Raw genomic sequence first — 16,330 nt, forward strand, 5'->3', positions numbered from 1 at the left:
AGAAGCTGGGCGTGGTGCCGCACACTCGGGCGGCTGAGGCAGGAGGATCGCTGGAGTACGAGGCCAGCCCGAGATACAGTGAGTTCAAGGCCAGCTTGAACTACATAGGGAAACCCTGTCTCAATAAAAACAACGAAAAAGAAGGGAGAAAATGCACAGCAGGGAAAGGACAGAAGCTTAGGGTCTCATTGTGTCAAAGGAAACCCTCTCAAATTGAAATCACACTGCATGTTATCTGCCGTTCTCTGCACTTGGCGCCTCCGCCCCAGTCCAGAGCAATTAAAGGGAATCACACATTTTCCATTCCTTCCCGACCCACAGGTAAAGCTCCGGCGTGCTACTGAGTCCACCCACCACGCTCTCCCGCAGGCTTCGAGCTGCACACAAACTCCCCAGTCCAGAGATCCGCCCCAGACAAGCTCCTCCCCTGCCCGCCTCGCCCAAAGGTTTGCACATGCGTATACGGAAATTTGGAGCGCTCCCCTTCGCTGGGTCCTTACACCCCGCTGCCACGCAGCCAGTCCTGCTGCCCTTCTTAGGGCGGCTGGCTTCATCACTCAGTAGTTCGCATGTGCACACTGACGCCCCTGTAGCGGGTAGGGGCAGGGCGGCGGGCGGGACCCAGACACTCGCGCACGCTCAAGACATGCGCAGTGCGGGGCCTGAAGCGCCCGCTGTTGACTTGGAAGTTCCGGGGAGGGGGCGCATGCGTGAGTGTACGCGTTGCCGGCGAAGAGGGGAGTCTGACGACTCGGAAATTTGAATACCACAGTAGCATGGAGTGTGACCTCATGGAGACTGACATCTTGGAGTCGTTGGAAGATCTAGGGTAAGACTGCCAAAGCACGGGTCCCCCGAGCCCCATACTGTTGGCGTCCCAGGAACTCCTGCGCCTTGGTCCTGAGACACCTGCCTCCTCACGCCGCACTCGCGGCTCCTGCTGTCGCTTCCCTTTGGCCCTAGGACCCCGCTGCCACGTCCACTCCCTGCCCTGCCGGCGTGGGCCCTCCACCCCCGCCCCCCTGCCCTAGCCGGTGCTCCCTACGGCCAGGTTACCCGCCGCTTTTGTCAGTCGCGCGTGTCATTGTCTGGGCTCTGCTTCTCCACCCCCACTCCCGGGCTTCCCTCGTTGCCCCATCCCGCCCTACCCCCACTCCAGAGGCTGCAAAGTTGATTCCCCGTTTCCCAGCTGATCCTCCGGATTCCTCGCCTAGAGCCTGTGCTGCTACCCCACCCACTTCTCTCCGAAAGCCTCCTTTGCCCAGTCATCTCCCTGTGCAGCCTGGCTTCCCCGAGCCAAGCCACATGTCTGGGCGCTCACCCGGTCCCCTCGGCCGCACAGTTGTGCATGTAACCTATTACCACCTGCGTGGGAACCAGTGGCAGTTTCTCCCCTGACTCGCACACCGCCTCGCCCGCCGAGCCTATTGGCCCAGGACCTCTTCACCCATTAAAAACCCGCATGTTTGTTTTACGTTTGTCTCCTCTTCCTGTCATCCAGTCATAATTCATCAGTACCTCAGAGCTTAGAAATAGGGCTGCTTATCTCACTGGGTCACCCAGATCAGTGTGCTCTATTAAACCTGAGAACTTGGAAACCTTTGGGCTAACTGTATTCCAGAAACAAGTTGTATGATTAAGTATTTGCCTACAGGTACGATGTTTAAAAAAAAAAAAAAGTACAAGTTTAGCGAGTTGTATTGGGAAGTAACCAGACCTTTATCAAAACGTTCACTTAGGCTTTTTCATGACAACAGAAACCTTTAAGGTAAACCTTTCTTAAAGGACACTTTTGAAAGTTCCCAGAGTTGGCCCATTTAAATAACTTGCTTGTCCTAATCGAAATTTTTAAGAGAGGAAGCGGTGGTGCTAATCTTTCTTTGTCAAAGTGAATTACCAATGTTTTCTTTGAAACTTACTTCGAATATTTGTGACTGTACCAGATCTTAGGGAGCTTATTTCGTCCATTCAGGTATAAGTAGAAGTCACATTCTGCAAAATGGCCTTTTTTGGGGACGTCTCACACTGAGCTGTTTGCTCACATATGAAACCGTTCATTCAGTGAACATTTTTGAGGAACACTTGCTCTGTGGCACTGTTGGCCTTGGATCTTGGGTAGGATGCAAGGTGAGGGAAAGATGCTATGAGGGTATTTTGTGAGGGGCACCGGGGAAAGGTCATTCCTAGGAAAGGCAGTGAAATCGTAGAAGCTTCCTAGAAGAAGTGACACTTCCAGTTAGTGTTGAAGGAAAGGAATGAGAAAAGGGGTAGACTGGAAGTGTGGTTGTTCCATATGGATGCAGGTCACTAAACAGTTGACTGTGGATGCAGTTTCTTCCCGTTATTGTTCTTTTACCCTTTTTAAACTATATTTTTCTTACCTTTGGTATAAAATAATTATTACTGTAATAATTGTAATCAAAGAAACAATTGAATTGGGTTGTAATATAAGCCACGGGATTTTCTGAAAACTGTTTATAAATTTTAACTTAGTTTGGTGGCATTTGGATATTGACATTCAGCTTTAATTGACTGCCGTGTATCTTAAAGGATTCACTGAAAAATATTAGAGTTGAATAATTGTCTTTTACCTCTAACCTTGCACACAGTAGGAATTCAGTATCTACTTGTTGAATAAACCAGTAAAGTGTAAATGTGAAACACAAGGAGAAATTTCTAGGCCTAGTTTCTTCATTCTGTTGTCCAAAAATAATTGGTTTTGGGTCTAGATGCTAGATTATATGTAACCTCAGGCTTTTTTGTAAGATTTTTCCATTTCATTTCATATGTAAATATATAACCATATATAATCCTTTTTTTTTTTTTTTTGGTACCGGGGATTGAACTCAGGACCTTGCTCTTGTGAGGCAGTCAGCGGTACCACTGAGCTAAATCCCCAGCCCTATAATCCTTATTTTTAAGGATTGAGAATTGTCTTTTCTCCAACATAGTCATACCTCTAAACATCGCATTACTTTAAGTATATTTAATGTATAATCTTAATAAGTGTTTTTTATCAGTATTTCATTTAAAAGAATATAAGGTAATCTAAACAATGTATATTTTAGGATTACTTTGAGTAGCAAAATCTTAAGTTTCAGCATATAGATGATTATAGTTCATTATTTCTATCGTGAATGTTTGAATATTTTATAATTACATTGGAATCACAAAAGATTAGGATTCAGATGTATCAGTTTGCAAACTGGCCACCAGCATTTAAATCAATCAACATTTCTGTGGTACTAGTATTTCTTATTACTCTTAACTGTCATTAAATATAGAAAAAAGAAATAAAAGATTAATTGCAAAAACTTTTCAAGAAGGTCACTAAAAACAACCTGATTGCCAGAAAAAAATTTCTAGAAAAAATAACTGTAATAGTAATAGTGTTTCTAAAACAGTGAGTATAATTAACTATCACTTTTTAATCTGCTTTTAATACTCAATTCAGTTGTAATAAAAATATAAACCTTTGTATAATAAGAGCTTCTAGAAAAGTTTACATAATTTAGTAGTATATGTGATTCTGTTAAATAGTCACATTTTTTTCTCCCCTTGGTACCGGGGATCAAACTCAGGACGTTGTGCTTGCCAGGCAGGCATGTAGTCACATACTTTTAAAGGTTGAAATGCAGTTATCATGTGACATTTTTCTAATGGTTCGCTATAGTTTTAAGTTTTGTTTACATTTGTAAGTTTAGAAATTAGTCATCATAATTCATTAAATTATTGCTTAATTACATAAATAATGTGCAGATTACTTTGCCTGTAATATATTGGGTGTGACTTTCTCTTCCTCTGAAGTGTAATTTCTTCTTCACCAGTTATAAGGGCCCCTTGTTGGAGGATGGTGCCCTGACTCAGGCAGTCTCTGCTGGAGCCAGTTCCCCCGAGTTCACCAAACTGTGTGCTTGGCTGGTATCTGAATTAAGAGTGCTCTGTAAACTAGAAGAAAATGTGCAAGCAACTAACAGTAAGTAAACTTTTATTTTTCAGTGCAGAATATAAAAGTAAAATTGTCAGTTGAACATTATTAGTTCTAAATCTAAAACTTCAAGTTTTTTGTAAATCCAAAGAAAAGTTTTATAAAAGAGCCAGGATACTTTTGTTTTTTGAGATAAGACAATTAAGAAGTTTGAAAGCCAGAACATAGTTGTGTAACATAAACCATTGTAGAGGCTGAAAAGAGCCTGTTACTGAAATACAGAAAAATGGAGAGTAAAGAATATATGAACTTTCTGTATTTTATAAAACTTGAATTGTGAGATCCTGGATTGGCAGCTACAAATTGGGATGTTCTTCTTTTGAGACTACCAGATTCCAGAAGTGTGAATAGCATGCAAAGTAGATATATTATACTATACTTATGCTATGCTTAGGAAGGAAAAGAAGTTTGTTAAGATGCATTCTGTATCATAGGAATATATCATTAGATACATCACAGTCACATCCAGCACCATCAGATTTATACAGCTGAGAGCTGTTTTGTTTTGTTTGGTACCAGGGATCAAACTTGGGTCCTTGCACTTGTGAGGCAGGCAGTGGAACCACTGAGCTAATTCCCTGGCAAGAGAGCTGTTTTATATTTGCCAATTTTGTTACTGCTTGAGCACTAGATTATTGACTCTGCAAAAGAGATGAAACCTTGGAACCTGACACTCCACCATCTGGTTCCTTTCTGCCATGGGCAGACCTATAATAGACAAACAAAAATGCCCACCTGTTAACCCACCTTTATGGAGAACTATACACAAAGTCCCCTTTCTCCCCACATAATCCCAATTTGAAGAGCTTACTCTTGCATGTTAGCATATTCTATGTGTACGTGTTAATTACATCCAATTGGAATGTTTGTGTGTGTACTAAGGACTGATCCCAGGGCCTCGTACCTACTAAGCAGTTGTTCTGCCACTGAGCTACACCTGAGCTCAAGTTTGATCAGTTAAAATTATTAAGGAAGGTCTAGTGTAACAGTAATGATAGTAGAGCTTACATTCATTGAGTGCTTACTAGGTGCTAAGCTTTTTGCATGTATTAACTGTCTTAAGCCTCAGGGCAGTCCTATGAGGCAGATTTTATTGCCCCATACATCAACAAAGAAAACCCCAAGAAGTCAGATATATTGCCTGAGGTAAAGCCAGAACCCAGCCCAGCAGTCAGGTTCAGAGGCAGTGTTCTTACCCACCGTGCCTCTGGACCGAACATGTCATGCAGGAACCTTTGAAAACACCTAGAGAACTCTTTTGAATTTGCAGACTCTTTGTTCCAGTGGCCCACTGTATAGAAGCCAACAGATAGAGCAGGTAAGAAAGTGCAGCTCTTCTGCTCAAAAGAAGGAAGGGTGCACCTGTTGCACAACTCAATCCTCCTCATCTTCCTTAGCTTCCTGTAAAGGAGCTTTGTGGACCCTCAACCTGCATAGATCACCGCTGGCAAAGCACTGATGATGCAGTCTTCCTATTTCACTCCCTCGTCTCCCCAGCTACCTCCAAAGGAGCTCCCTGAAACCCTACAGTTCTCATGTCACAATTTGCTAAATATTGGTATATGGTACACATTTCACAGATGAGAAAATAGACTCGGGTCAGCTGATTTTCTCAGTGTTTTTTTAATTCTCCCCTGTATGGTATTGAATAGAGAACAGTCAGAATAGTTACAGAGGAAAGAGCATTCTCTCACCTTGGCTCATCCAATGAACTGTATACTTTTTTATATGTTACAGAAATACAGAACTAGAAGTCATGTTTTCTGTCTTCAAATTTAATGTAACTGGGAATACTAGGTACCAGTGAAACAGTTAGGGATGAGTACATTAATTAAATGCTTTCCCTCATGGTTCACAGGAGGAAGTCACTGACATCAAGGGTACTTAGGGAAAGTTTCATTGAAGAGCAGGACCACCATGCTTTGATGGAGAAGTGAGAGAGAAAAAATAATTTAAAACTGAAAATTTAAAGCCAGGTGTGGTGATGCACACCTGTCATCCCAGCAGTCTGGGAGGCTGAAGCAGGAGGATTACAAACTCAAGTCCTGCCCCGGCAACTTAGCAACACTTTCTCAAAAAATAAAAAAGGCTGGGAATGTAGCTCAATGCAAAGGCCTTGGGTTCAGGCTTCAGTACACACACGTACACGTGCACGAGAAAAGGCAGTGGATGTGAGATTGGCCTTTCCTGGGGCAGTGAGCAGAGCAGCCTGACACAAACAGGGAATATTTGTGGAGGTAGTAAGTAGATGATTAAAACTGTGGTGGGCAGCAGTTGTGAAGAATTTTTAAAGGCAGACCAAAAAATGACATTAGATGAGGTGTAAATTATGAGCCATTAAAGATTGTCAAATAAGGGAACAGCCTAATGAGCACTGCAAAAGACAAGAAATATTTGCAGTGGTGCAGGAAGAAATGAATTAGAAGGGAAAGGAGCTCAAGTTAGGAAAAGCCTATTAAAAATCTCAGTTTATTTATATGATAACTGTTAGCTAATGGAAAAACAAGCAGTATCATTCGATAAGACGATTGTAATTCTTCAAAGGTCCAAGTGAGGCCGAAGAATTCCAGCTTGAGGTGAGTGGGCTGCTAGGGGAGATGAACTGTCCGTATCCATCACTGACGTCTGGGGATGTGACCAAGCGCCTGCTCATTCAGAAGAACTGCCTCCTTCTGCTCAGTAAGTTTCTAGCTACTCAAGTGTATTTGTTATTTTCTGTGCATGTTTTTGGACCAATAAACTAGTTGCTATTCTTGTTTTATTGCACATTTAATTCAGTACTATTTATCGTTAAGAAATATTTAAGGCAATTCAACAAACTTCTAAGAAATTTCCAGTTTAGGAGCTGATGGTGAGTGTGTGTGTGCTGGTACCATTGTTTCTGTAATTGATGCTCTTATCATTTCAGCTTTGGTGGTACTCAAGCTATGGTGCCTCACCTGGTATGACCCATGGTGGAGCAGATTGTTGTTGAAGTGTGTGATCAGTAAACCTTTGCATGCTAGATTGGAAACACTTTTTAAGTAGATGGGGAAAATAGTGTGTAAATAATGATTTTTTTTTTGGTGCCGGGGATCGAACTTGGGACTTTGCACTTGCCAGGCAGGTGGTGAAACCACTGAGCTAAATCCCCAGCCCAACAAAGATTTTTGTTTAAAAAAATATGTTCTTTGAGAAGAGTAAGCAAGTATTTATTTTGTCTTATTGGCACTTTGGGATTTGGTCATTGTTTGGAGGTTTTAGTTTGGTTTGTAAATATTCTGGAATAATACTTGTATGTTTCCTGTACTTATCGACCATTCTGGGAAATAAAATTTTATGCAAAGTTCTTGCAGTGTTTTTATATACTAACAACTATTTGTCTTTTCACCTTGAGAACATTAATTAGACTCACAGATTTTATTGCCTTATAAAAATAAATACAATCAGTAGTCAACTCAATTTTTATAAGCATTCTAAAACATTTAGATTAAGCTTTGGTTAACTGCTAAATTCTCATTATGACAAATACAATTCAGAGAATTTTTTTAAAATGTTTGCCTTTATAACTATATTTTGGTCTCTGAAATGATAAAACTCAGCCAGGCATGGTGGAACACACCTGTATTCCCAGCATTCAGTAGGCTGAGGCAGGAGGTTCACCATGAGTTTAAAGCCAGCCTGGGCTACATATTGAGTTCAAGGCCAGCCTGAGCAACTCAGCAAGACCCTGCCTCAAAAAAAAAAAAATGAGTAAGATAAAACAGTAGTTTTGAAGGTTAAGTTAAAAAGTGTTTGTAGCTATTATACATAGGCATTAAGTTATTCCAGAATCACTTTCTTAACTTCTTCTTTGTCAGATGATTGTTACTGGGGGATAACTAGCTCACCAGCAGTATTTTCAACTAATTCTCCCTCCATAGAATTACTTTTCCTACCAATAATAGTTGGTACTTAGAATATTATCTACATAGGAAGATAAGAGCTTTGTGGAAGGAATGCTTAGTAATGACCCTGAATTGCTAATTTATTGGAAGAGCTCAAAGTGGAGCCTTTTTATCACTGATGCTTAAAAAAATAAAAAAAAATTTTTTAAAACCAAAAAAACACTCGGAATGCTTTTAACTCTTTTCTTATTTTTTAAGCAGACTGCACCGAAACTAGTTTGGACTTGGGGTCGTAATTACAGACTTTGATTTTTTTTAATGTGCTATCATCTCAAAAGGTTTTCAGAAGATCACTGTTTGTTCCTCAGCTAAATGACTGAATCAGCTAAAGGTTCTTTTTTAAATTCTTCATACATGCACATCTTCTTTATCTTTGCCTCTGCTGTTTTCTCTTTTTTAGAGATGTTCTGCGCAGTTGATAACCTCTCTTTCATTCTAGTAGTTCACACACTTATTCATTGCTGCTTTGTGTAACTAATTCTCATCTTTACAGGTAACAGTTGTCACATCTTGCTGCTACAATTTTACTTCCAGCACCTTTGCCTCACTAATTTGAATCTTTTAGCACATTGTATGGGGGCTGGTAAATGAACCTTAGTACAACTGTTAGTAAAGTAGAATAGTCTTCTAGTGTGCAGTTGAAAAACTCATGTATTGTTTCACCTGTTCTTTGGCCTTTTATGGTTTTCAGATTATTTCCCATGGGTAAGTTAAGACAGATCAAAGGTAGGCTTTTTGGTTTATTTGCCATACTGGGGATTGAACCCAGGGCCTTTGTACTGAGCTGTATCCCTAGGCCTTATTTTTTATTTTGAGAGAGGGTCCTGCTAAGTCACTGAGTTGCCCAGGCTAGGCTCAACCTTGTGATCCTCCTGCCTCACCCTCCCATAGTGCTGGGATTATAGGGGTGTTCCACCATGCCTGGCCAGTTAAGAATTCTGGATGAAGAGCTAGTTATCTTTTTGGGACAGGGAGAGGCACATTTTTATTCTTAACTTGAGCATCAGTAGAGATAACCTTTTTAAAAAAATACTATCTCCAGTATCATTCCTAGTGCTTTGAACACATCATTTACAGTTTAAATTTTTTCATGCTAATTATATTGGTGAACAAATTTTGTGAATGCCTAAACCATGTTGTCCCACATTTAGAGAACCAGTTTATTAAATCATATAGTATATGATTTTCTAGAACAAGGGTTGGTAAACTTTTCCTAAAGGGCCAGATGGTAGATATTCCTGGCTGTGCAGGCCAGGGGGCCTCTGTGACAGTCACCACCTCTGCCATTATAGCAGGAGGACAGTCACAGATTGCTTGCAAGTGGGTGAGTGTGCAGTGTGCTATAGTAGCACCTAGTTACAACAGTGGTCATTCTCATAACCCTGGGGTTTTATTGCTTTGTGTTTAATGAATAAGTACAGTTTGGTAGATGGAATGTATTAAGACTTTATCGGGCCTATTTAGAATGACCTTTGCAGAAACTGAGCTGTGTTTATTGTCTTAGAACAGGAGTTGGCAGCTTCTCAGAAATGATTTGCCAAAATTATGGTCCTCTTGCTCCTCCCCTTACACCTTGAGGGTAGTAAATGAGATATTTTATACTTCTAATATGCTTAAGAGGCTAGCAGATGTCTGTCTGATACTCTCTTCTTACATTGTCAAAAAACACTCGCTTTGCCACATAACCTGAAATCCTAAGATTCAAGTGATTATTAAATCATCTTTTATAAAAATTAAAATGTCCTTTGGAAAGTTAAAGGAATGGAATTGGATATTTATACCTTCATCTAAATTACCTAAAACACATTGCAGCCCCCCTTATACCTGGCTGAAACCATCCTGTAAAGTGACCATACTGAGGGGACTGTGCCAAGAAGTGATTTGAAAGGTTCGTTATTTGAGGGGGAATAAGTTGAGGAAAGCAGGGAGAAAGGGCACCCTGACCACACAGGTGGAAGAGGTTTTCTTGGACAGCCAGGGGCAACATGAGGATACTGGAGACTTGGGAAAGGAAGTTTTGGGAGTTTAGTGCCTTTGCACTTCTATAAGTCAAACTGTGACTACATAGGAATGGAGTGTTTCGCACTAGTTCTGGACAATGTGCCTAATTACTGAGAGACAAGAGGGCAAGGTAGTTGTATCACTGGTGCTCATTAATGACGAGAATATATATGTATGTATGTGTATGTGTATATTTTTAACTGCCTCTAAAAATTGGCCATACCTTTTGCAAATTTTTAAACAGATGCCAACCCCTGTTCTGGAGGTTCCTTAACAGTAGAATGTAAAAATCCAAAACTTGAGGTGTGATCTACCTTGAACCTTTCGTTTCAAAGAAGAAATGCTTACTTTTAAATTAAACTTTATATATTGGTTAAAAACCTGAATTACATAACCAGTTTATATGTTATGTCATTTGCAGGTAAAATGCTCTTCCTTTCTTGTTTTTATCCATTCTTGCAGCTTTGAAAGTTACATATCATTAGGTCTATAGAGTTGTGACTCCAGACTTATGACTATTAACTATAGCTGTATCTCATTTTGAAATCTTATTTTGTTTACTTCAGCATACCTCATCTCAGAACTAGAAGCTGCCAGAATGCTCTGTGTGAATGCTCCTCCAAAAAAAGCTCAAGAAGGAGGCGGTAGTGAGGTCTTTCAAGAGTTGAAAGGCATATGTATTGCTCTAGGAATGTCCAAACCTCCAGCCAATATAACTATGTTCCAATTCTTCAGCGGGATTGAAAAAAAAGTAAGACCTTTAGTACCAGATTGTAGTGTATTAAAGGCATAGTCCTACATTTGTTTGAAATGAAACATTAAGTTTATTTCTCTTAATGGGAACCTAATGTGCATATTATTAAGTAATTGTTACTAAATAAGTTTTGGATTTTAAATCCTAGATGACTTAATGAGAAATTAATATTTTTAAAAAGCATATTAGCATGTCTCTTTTTCAAAAAGGAAATTTTACATTTTGGTTTACAAGCTGAAGTAAGCTAAGAATTAAGGTTTAAGTCCTTTTGAAAAGTATCAATGAACTTTTATGCAATTAATTTTTATGGTGTTTATCATGAAATGTTACCACCCTCTTCCCCATTGACTGGATAGAAAAGGGTGCTTTCTGTTTTGTAATTCAGTCACTTTGGGTCTTTATATATTCCAATTGGCAAATAAGATTTGTTGACTGCTAACATTTACTATGTGAAACTAAATTAGAATTGTTTTTGTACCACACATTATGAATGGTTAAGATATTTTTATATACTTGATTAGGAACATGCACTTTTAACAAAAAAATGAAGGAGTAAAAAAGAATGGTATTTGTTGTTGTAGAGTTACTCCCTATATGCATATCTGCTGGACTCTAAGACTCGATTCGTACATTTGCATAGTGGGGTAGGTCAGCACCAGGATGCACAGATTTGGCTGAATGCTACAGGGGTGCAGCAATGAATCCGTAGTCCATATTTTTCTGTGTGTTCTTTCATTCATTCATTCAGCAAATGCTCATTGAGTGCCCACTGTGGTCAGGCACTGTTCTAGGTGCATTGAAGGATTCATGCTTCTGTAGGCACGTGAGGAGTGGGACAAGTGAGTGTCTTTATCTCGTGGGTCTTTACATTTATGTTTCAAACATCCTCCACCTTTGCCTCTGTCAGGAGTCTTCTTTTGATGGCAAGATATGATGGGAATTGGGAAGATGAGGAAGATATGTTTTACCTTTAGATATTTTATTCATTATTTATGTTTTTGTGTCAGTTAAAGGAAACATTAGCAAAAGTTCCACCCAATCATGTGGGAAAGCCCTTACTGAAGAAGCCAATGGGACCAGCCCACTGGGTAAGTAGCAATCTTGTTGAGTAAACTTAGTAAAGAAACCTGCATTTTCATGGTTTTTGTGTCAGTGCTTTTTAAATTGCGTTTTCTAATACATGGTTTTCTAAATGGGTACCCTTAGAATCATTTTTGTGAATCTCAAGGCTTATGCAGAATAATTTTGTTTACAAATAGATGTACTTATTTTCCTTTGAGTGTGCATATGTGCACATGCACATGCAGTGTGCACGTGTGTGGTACTGGGGGATTGAACCCAGGCCTTCGTACTGGGCCACATCCACAGCCCCTTTTTTATTTGGAGACAGGATTTTAATTAATTGCTCAGGCTGGACCTGAACTTGCAATCCTACGCCTTAGCCTCCCAGCGTGTTGGGATTACAACATACACCACAGCACCCGGCTGTAATTTGTAAATATTTCACAGGCTGGTTAAAATAAATTGAAATTCATGTTTCTTATTGCCAAATGGATTCAACCCAAACACGTCATGGGGCTGCACTTCATACAGTGAACGATGAAAAAGCTAATTAAGAATTTTATAGTTTATGCATTCTTCATTATGTTTGAAGACTTAGTGGGGTTTTTTGCCCATCATTTCATATTAACTGTTAATATCTTACCAAGAGGAAGGACTATGTAGGTTAAGTACTAGGGATTTCCATATGAAGGGAATGGTTTCTTCCCTTTAGGAACATGAGATCAAGCAGATTTAAATTCTAACTAGTCTTTTTAAATTTTCCTTCAGGAAAAGATAGAAGCAATTAACCAAGCCATAGCTAATGAATATGAAGTCCGAAGAAAGCTGCTAATAAAACGTTTGGATGTCACTGTACAGTCCTTTGGCTGGTCTGACAGAGCTAAGGTATACATTAAATAATTTCAAAGAGCATGGTATTTATAAGCAGGATCCCTAAATATCTAAAGGAGATGTTTAGATCTCCTTGTTCCACCTTCATTCCTTACAAATCTGGGAGCTGTACTTGTAGAAGATAGTTCTTGACTAGATAGGAATAGTGGTGAGTATGTAACTTTTCTTCTAACCCTGAAGCTAGTGAATACCAATATCAAGTCTTTAACTTATTTAATATGAATGTTTCTTAAGTCACTTTTGAAAATTAACATTTGTCTTTGAACACTTTTCTTTCAACAGAGTCAGACAGAAAAATTAGCCAAGGTCTACCAGCCAAGGCGTTCAGTCTTATCTCCTAAAAGTACTATTTCTGTTGCCCATCTTTTGGCTGCAAGACAAGACTTATCAAAGATTTTAAGGACAAGCAGTGGTTCTATAAGAGAAAAGACAGCTTGTGCCATCAATAAGGTGATTAGAATACCTTTAATTTTCTTTCAGTTACTCTTGTCTCTGCTTATGGAATGAGATAGTTTAAAATGTCTTTCTTATTCCGTAGGTGTTGATGGGCAGGGTGCCTGACAGAGGTGGTAGACCCAATGAAATCGAACCTCCACCCCCAGAGATGCCACCATGGCAGAAAAGGCAAGATGGGCCCCAGCAGCAAGCAGGCCGAGGAGGAGGGAGAGGTGGTTATGAACATTCCTTGTATGGAGGACGAGGAGGTCATGAACAAGGAGGAGGGAGAGGTGGACGTGGTGGCTATGACCATGGTGGCCGAGGGGGAGGAAGAGGAAATAAGCATCAAGGAGGCTGGACAGATGGAGGGAGTGCAGGAGGAGCTGGCTACCAAGATGGTGGTTATCGAGATTCAGGTTTCCAACCGGGTGGCTATCATGGTGGCCACAGTGGTGGCTATCAAGGCGGAGGTTATGGTGGCTTCCAAACATCTTCGTATACAGGAAGTGGATACCAGGGTGGTGGATATCAGCAGGACAATAGATATCAAGATGGTGGGCATCATGGTGATCGAGGTGGTGGTCGTGGCGGGAGAGGTGGTCGTGGAGGCCGAGGTGGTCGTGGAGGCCAGGGAGGAGGATGGGGAGGAAGGGGAGGCCAGACTTACCACCAGGGGGGTCAGTTTGAACAGCACTTCCAGCACGGAGGCTATCAGTATAATCATTCTGGATTTGGACAGGGAAGACATTACACTAGTTGAGGCTACGGAAACTTACGTTTTGCTAGAGCTCAAGTAATAGAAACTTAGTTTCAGATTCGAGTCCAGCATCTATTTTGAATTTGTGTATGACCACAGGTGGCAGACAGACTCCTGCTTGGCATAAGCATTTGTAGGTCTTCCATCAATTGTTTTTTTTTTTAATGGATTTGCATAATACAGTTTATTTGAAAAACACATCATCTCTCCTTTCTATGAAAAAAAATTGGAAGGTAATTAAAATTGCCTTTAATTGACCAGTAGACTAATTCCACAGTCAGGAACATGGTACTTTTTGAACAATTTACTTGAATAAAGTAGTTTGAAAATGAGGATTCACCTAGACTTTTTTAGATTTACTACTGGGGAACATTCCTCATATTAACCCATTTATATATTTTTTACATAAAGTGCTCTAATGCCTGTTTTCTGAGCACAGGTCTGCCCCCGGTTGGTATTATTCAGAAGGGCTGTGCCACATTTGCTTTATGATAGATTGGTTGGGTCAGTTCCTATTAAATGAGCTCTTTTGCTGGTAGCACATTCAGTAGCCTTATTCTGTTGATGGAATACTGTACCATATGCTGAACTCTGAAACCTTGAACACAGCCAAAATCCATGAAGACTATAAAAGCAAACTAAGTTGTGAACCTATAGTACACGTAGCCATTTAGTTAAGTGTAGCAACTCAAACTGACCTGCATCCATCCAAAACAAGTTCTTCCTTCAACCTTATTTTTACTTGAAATCTGCTAGAAGAAATAGCAAACCGAAATTTGTTTTATGCACGAGTTAATACCACTGGCTCAGCAAATACAAGTTAGTTTGCTTTAGGCAGGAGACGATTTTTGTACCGGAAGAAATGCACTACAAAGTAAGATAGATTTTTGCTTAGTGCAGGAGGCCCTTTATTATTGCTGCAGAAAACAAAAGCCTGGCTGAGCTGATGTTTTACATTCTCCTTTACTGAAATCGACGACGTGACATGATGCTTCTTGCTGGGTTTTTGTATACATAAACATTGTCAAGCTGTGAAAGAAAATGGCTGGAGGTGTGCTTTGTGTGCAAGGTGAGCAATAAAGTATCTGTACGTTCTTTCTTTGGTTTGAGTTTTATTTTAGCTACTTTTTGTAACTATTCTAGATACTGCATCAAATTTAGGAGCTGTAGATTTCCTTAGAACCTAATTTATCATAAAAGATAACTCTTACCCTAAAACCTGAAATACATTGAAAAATAACCATTTCCAAATTCACCTTTTATAATATTATGGTTAAAAAACTCACTGCTCAGCTCTGGCCACTGGATGTAGCTGTTGCTACACATATTAGTCAAAGATAAATTAATGCCCCTAATCTTTTAGGGTTTTGTTTTTATTTTGGTTCTCTATTCTTCCTAAAACTGGGGAAGCTTTTTCTTAAAAGGAAGCGAATCAAAAATATAAATCTCTGTATTAAATGAAAAATTGATCTTCTTTTCCTACTAAATGGAGCTTAAGAAATATCCTGTCTTCCCCTTAAAAATATTCTACTGAAGACATAGCTCAGTGGTAGAGTGTTTCCCTACAGATGTGAGCCCCTGATTTCAATCCTCTGTACCACAAGAAAAAAAAATCATTATTGACATGAGAACATGATGATAATTAAAGCAGTCTTTCAAAAACTACCTTGATTCCTTTGTTAATTTTACTTAATTTGTTTTTCAGCTACCATTTGCTCAAATTTTAATGTTCTAAATGTTTCATTAAAATGTTGCAGTTGTGCTGGACATGTGGCACAAACCTGTAATCTCAGCATTCAAGAGGCTGAGGCAGAACAATTGCCATGAGCTCAAGGCCAGCCTGGGCTGCATAGTGAGTTCAAGGCCAGCCTAATCTACATAGTGAATCCTTGTCTTAACCTGCCCCTCAATGTTTAATTCTGTCTTAGACATTGTAAGAGTTGGTCTCCTTACGATGTACAATAAGTACATTTAGGAATTTCCTATTAGAAATAAAATTACTAGGGCTAGGGATTTAGCTCAGTGGTGCCATGCAAGGTCCTGAGTTAAATCCTCAGTACCAGAAAACAGAAAAATTATAGAAATAAAATTGCTTTGGTTTTATATCTTGAAATGATATCGTAGAATATTTACATTTAGTTTTAGCATTTGCTTTGATCAGTTTTATAGCCGGTAACTTCACAGTATACCTATTGAACTTTCATTCATTTAATAAATATAATTTTGATTTATTTTTACAATTACTGGATTGCTTCTTCAAATATGAGTGTGTATGAAAGCAGATGATAGATTTCCCCATGACGGCTCTAAAAGTTACATCCTCATTTTCTGCTTCAAACTAGACTCTGCTCTGTTAAGAAACCACAAAAAGACTGAATTTCCCCTTTTCAGCATACATTATCTAGAAATAGGATATTTCAAACCACCAGTTTGTTACATGAAAGTTTTTAGATACTATATAGTCTTTTTTTTTTTTAAGACAGGGTCTCGCTATGTAGTTCAGGTTGGCCTCA

The 16,330-nt window shown here is 39.5% G+C and overlaps 1 protein-coding gene across 1 annotated transcript; it reads left to right on the top strand.

Moving 5' to 3' along the window:
* The first annotated feature begins 617 nt into the window (after window positions 1-617).
* Tslig3a (tRNA splicing ligase complex subunit 3A) lies at window positions 618-14,912 on the top strand. The gene is made up of 8 exons (XM_004839288.4): window positions 618-829; window positions 3,828-3,976; window positions 6,533-6,667; window positions 10,482-10,666; window positions 11,677-11,757; window positions 12,500-12,616; window positions 12,905-13,072; window positions 13,161-14,912. The coding sequence occupies exons 1-8, from the start codon at window positions 777-779 to the stop codon at window positions 13,818-13,820; spliced, it is 1,548 nt and encodes a 515-aa protein (XP_004839345.1). The 5' UTR covers window positions 618-776; the 3' UTR covers window positions 13,821-14,912.
* Window positions 14,913-16,330: the final 1,418 nt, after the last annotated feature.

The sequence above is a fragment of the Heterocephalus glaber genome, unplaced genomic scaffold, assembly GCF_053883595.1.
Source record: "Heterocephalus glaber isolate CG9 unplaced genomic scaffold, H.glaber_assembly_v1.0 deba00001457, whole genome shotgun sequence".
Classification (NCBI taxonomy): domain Eukaryota; kingdom Metazoa; phylum Chordata; class Mammalia; order Rodentia; family Bathyergidae; genus Heterocephalus; species Heterocephalus glaber.

Excerpts from the sequence above, each read along its gene's own strand:
- Tslig3a (XM_004839288.4), top strand. The coding sequence starts at position 777 with ATGGAGTGTGACCTCATGGAGACTGACATCTTGGAGTCGTTGGAAGAT. Across the intron at positions 830-3,827 it reads GAGTCGTTGGAAGATCTAGG|TTATAAGGGCCCCTTGTTGG; the intron begins GTAAGACTGCCA and ends CTTCTTCACCAG. Across the intron at positions 10,667-11,676 it reads TCAGCGGGATTGAAAAAAAA|TTAAAGGAAACATTAGCAAA; the intron begins GTAAGACCTTTA and ends TTTTTGTGTCAG.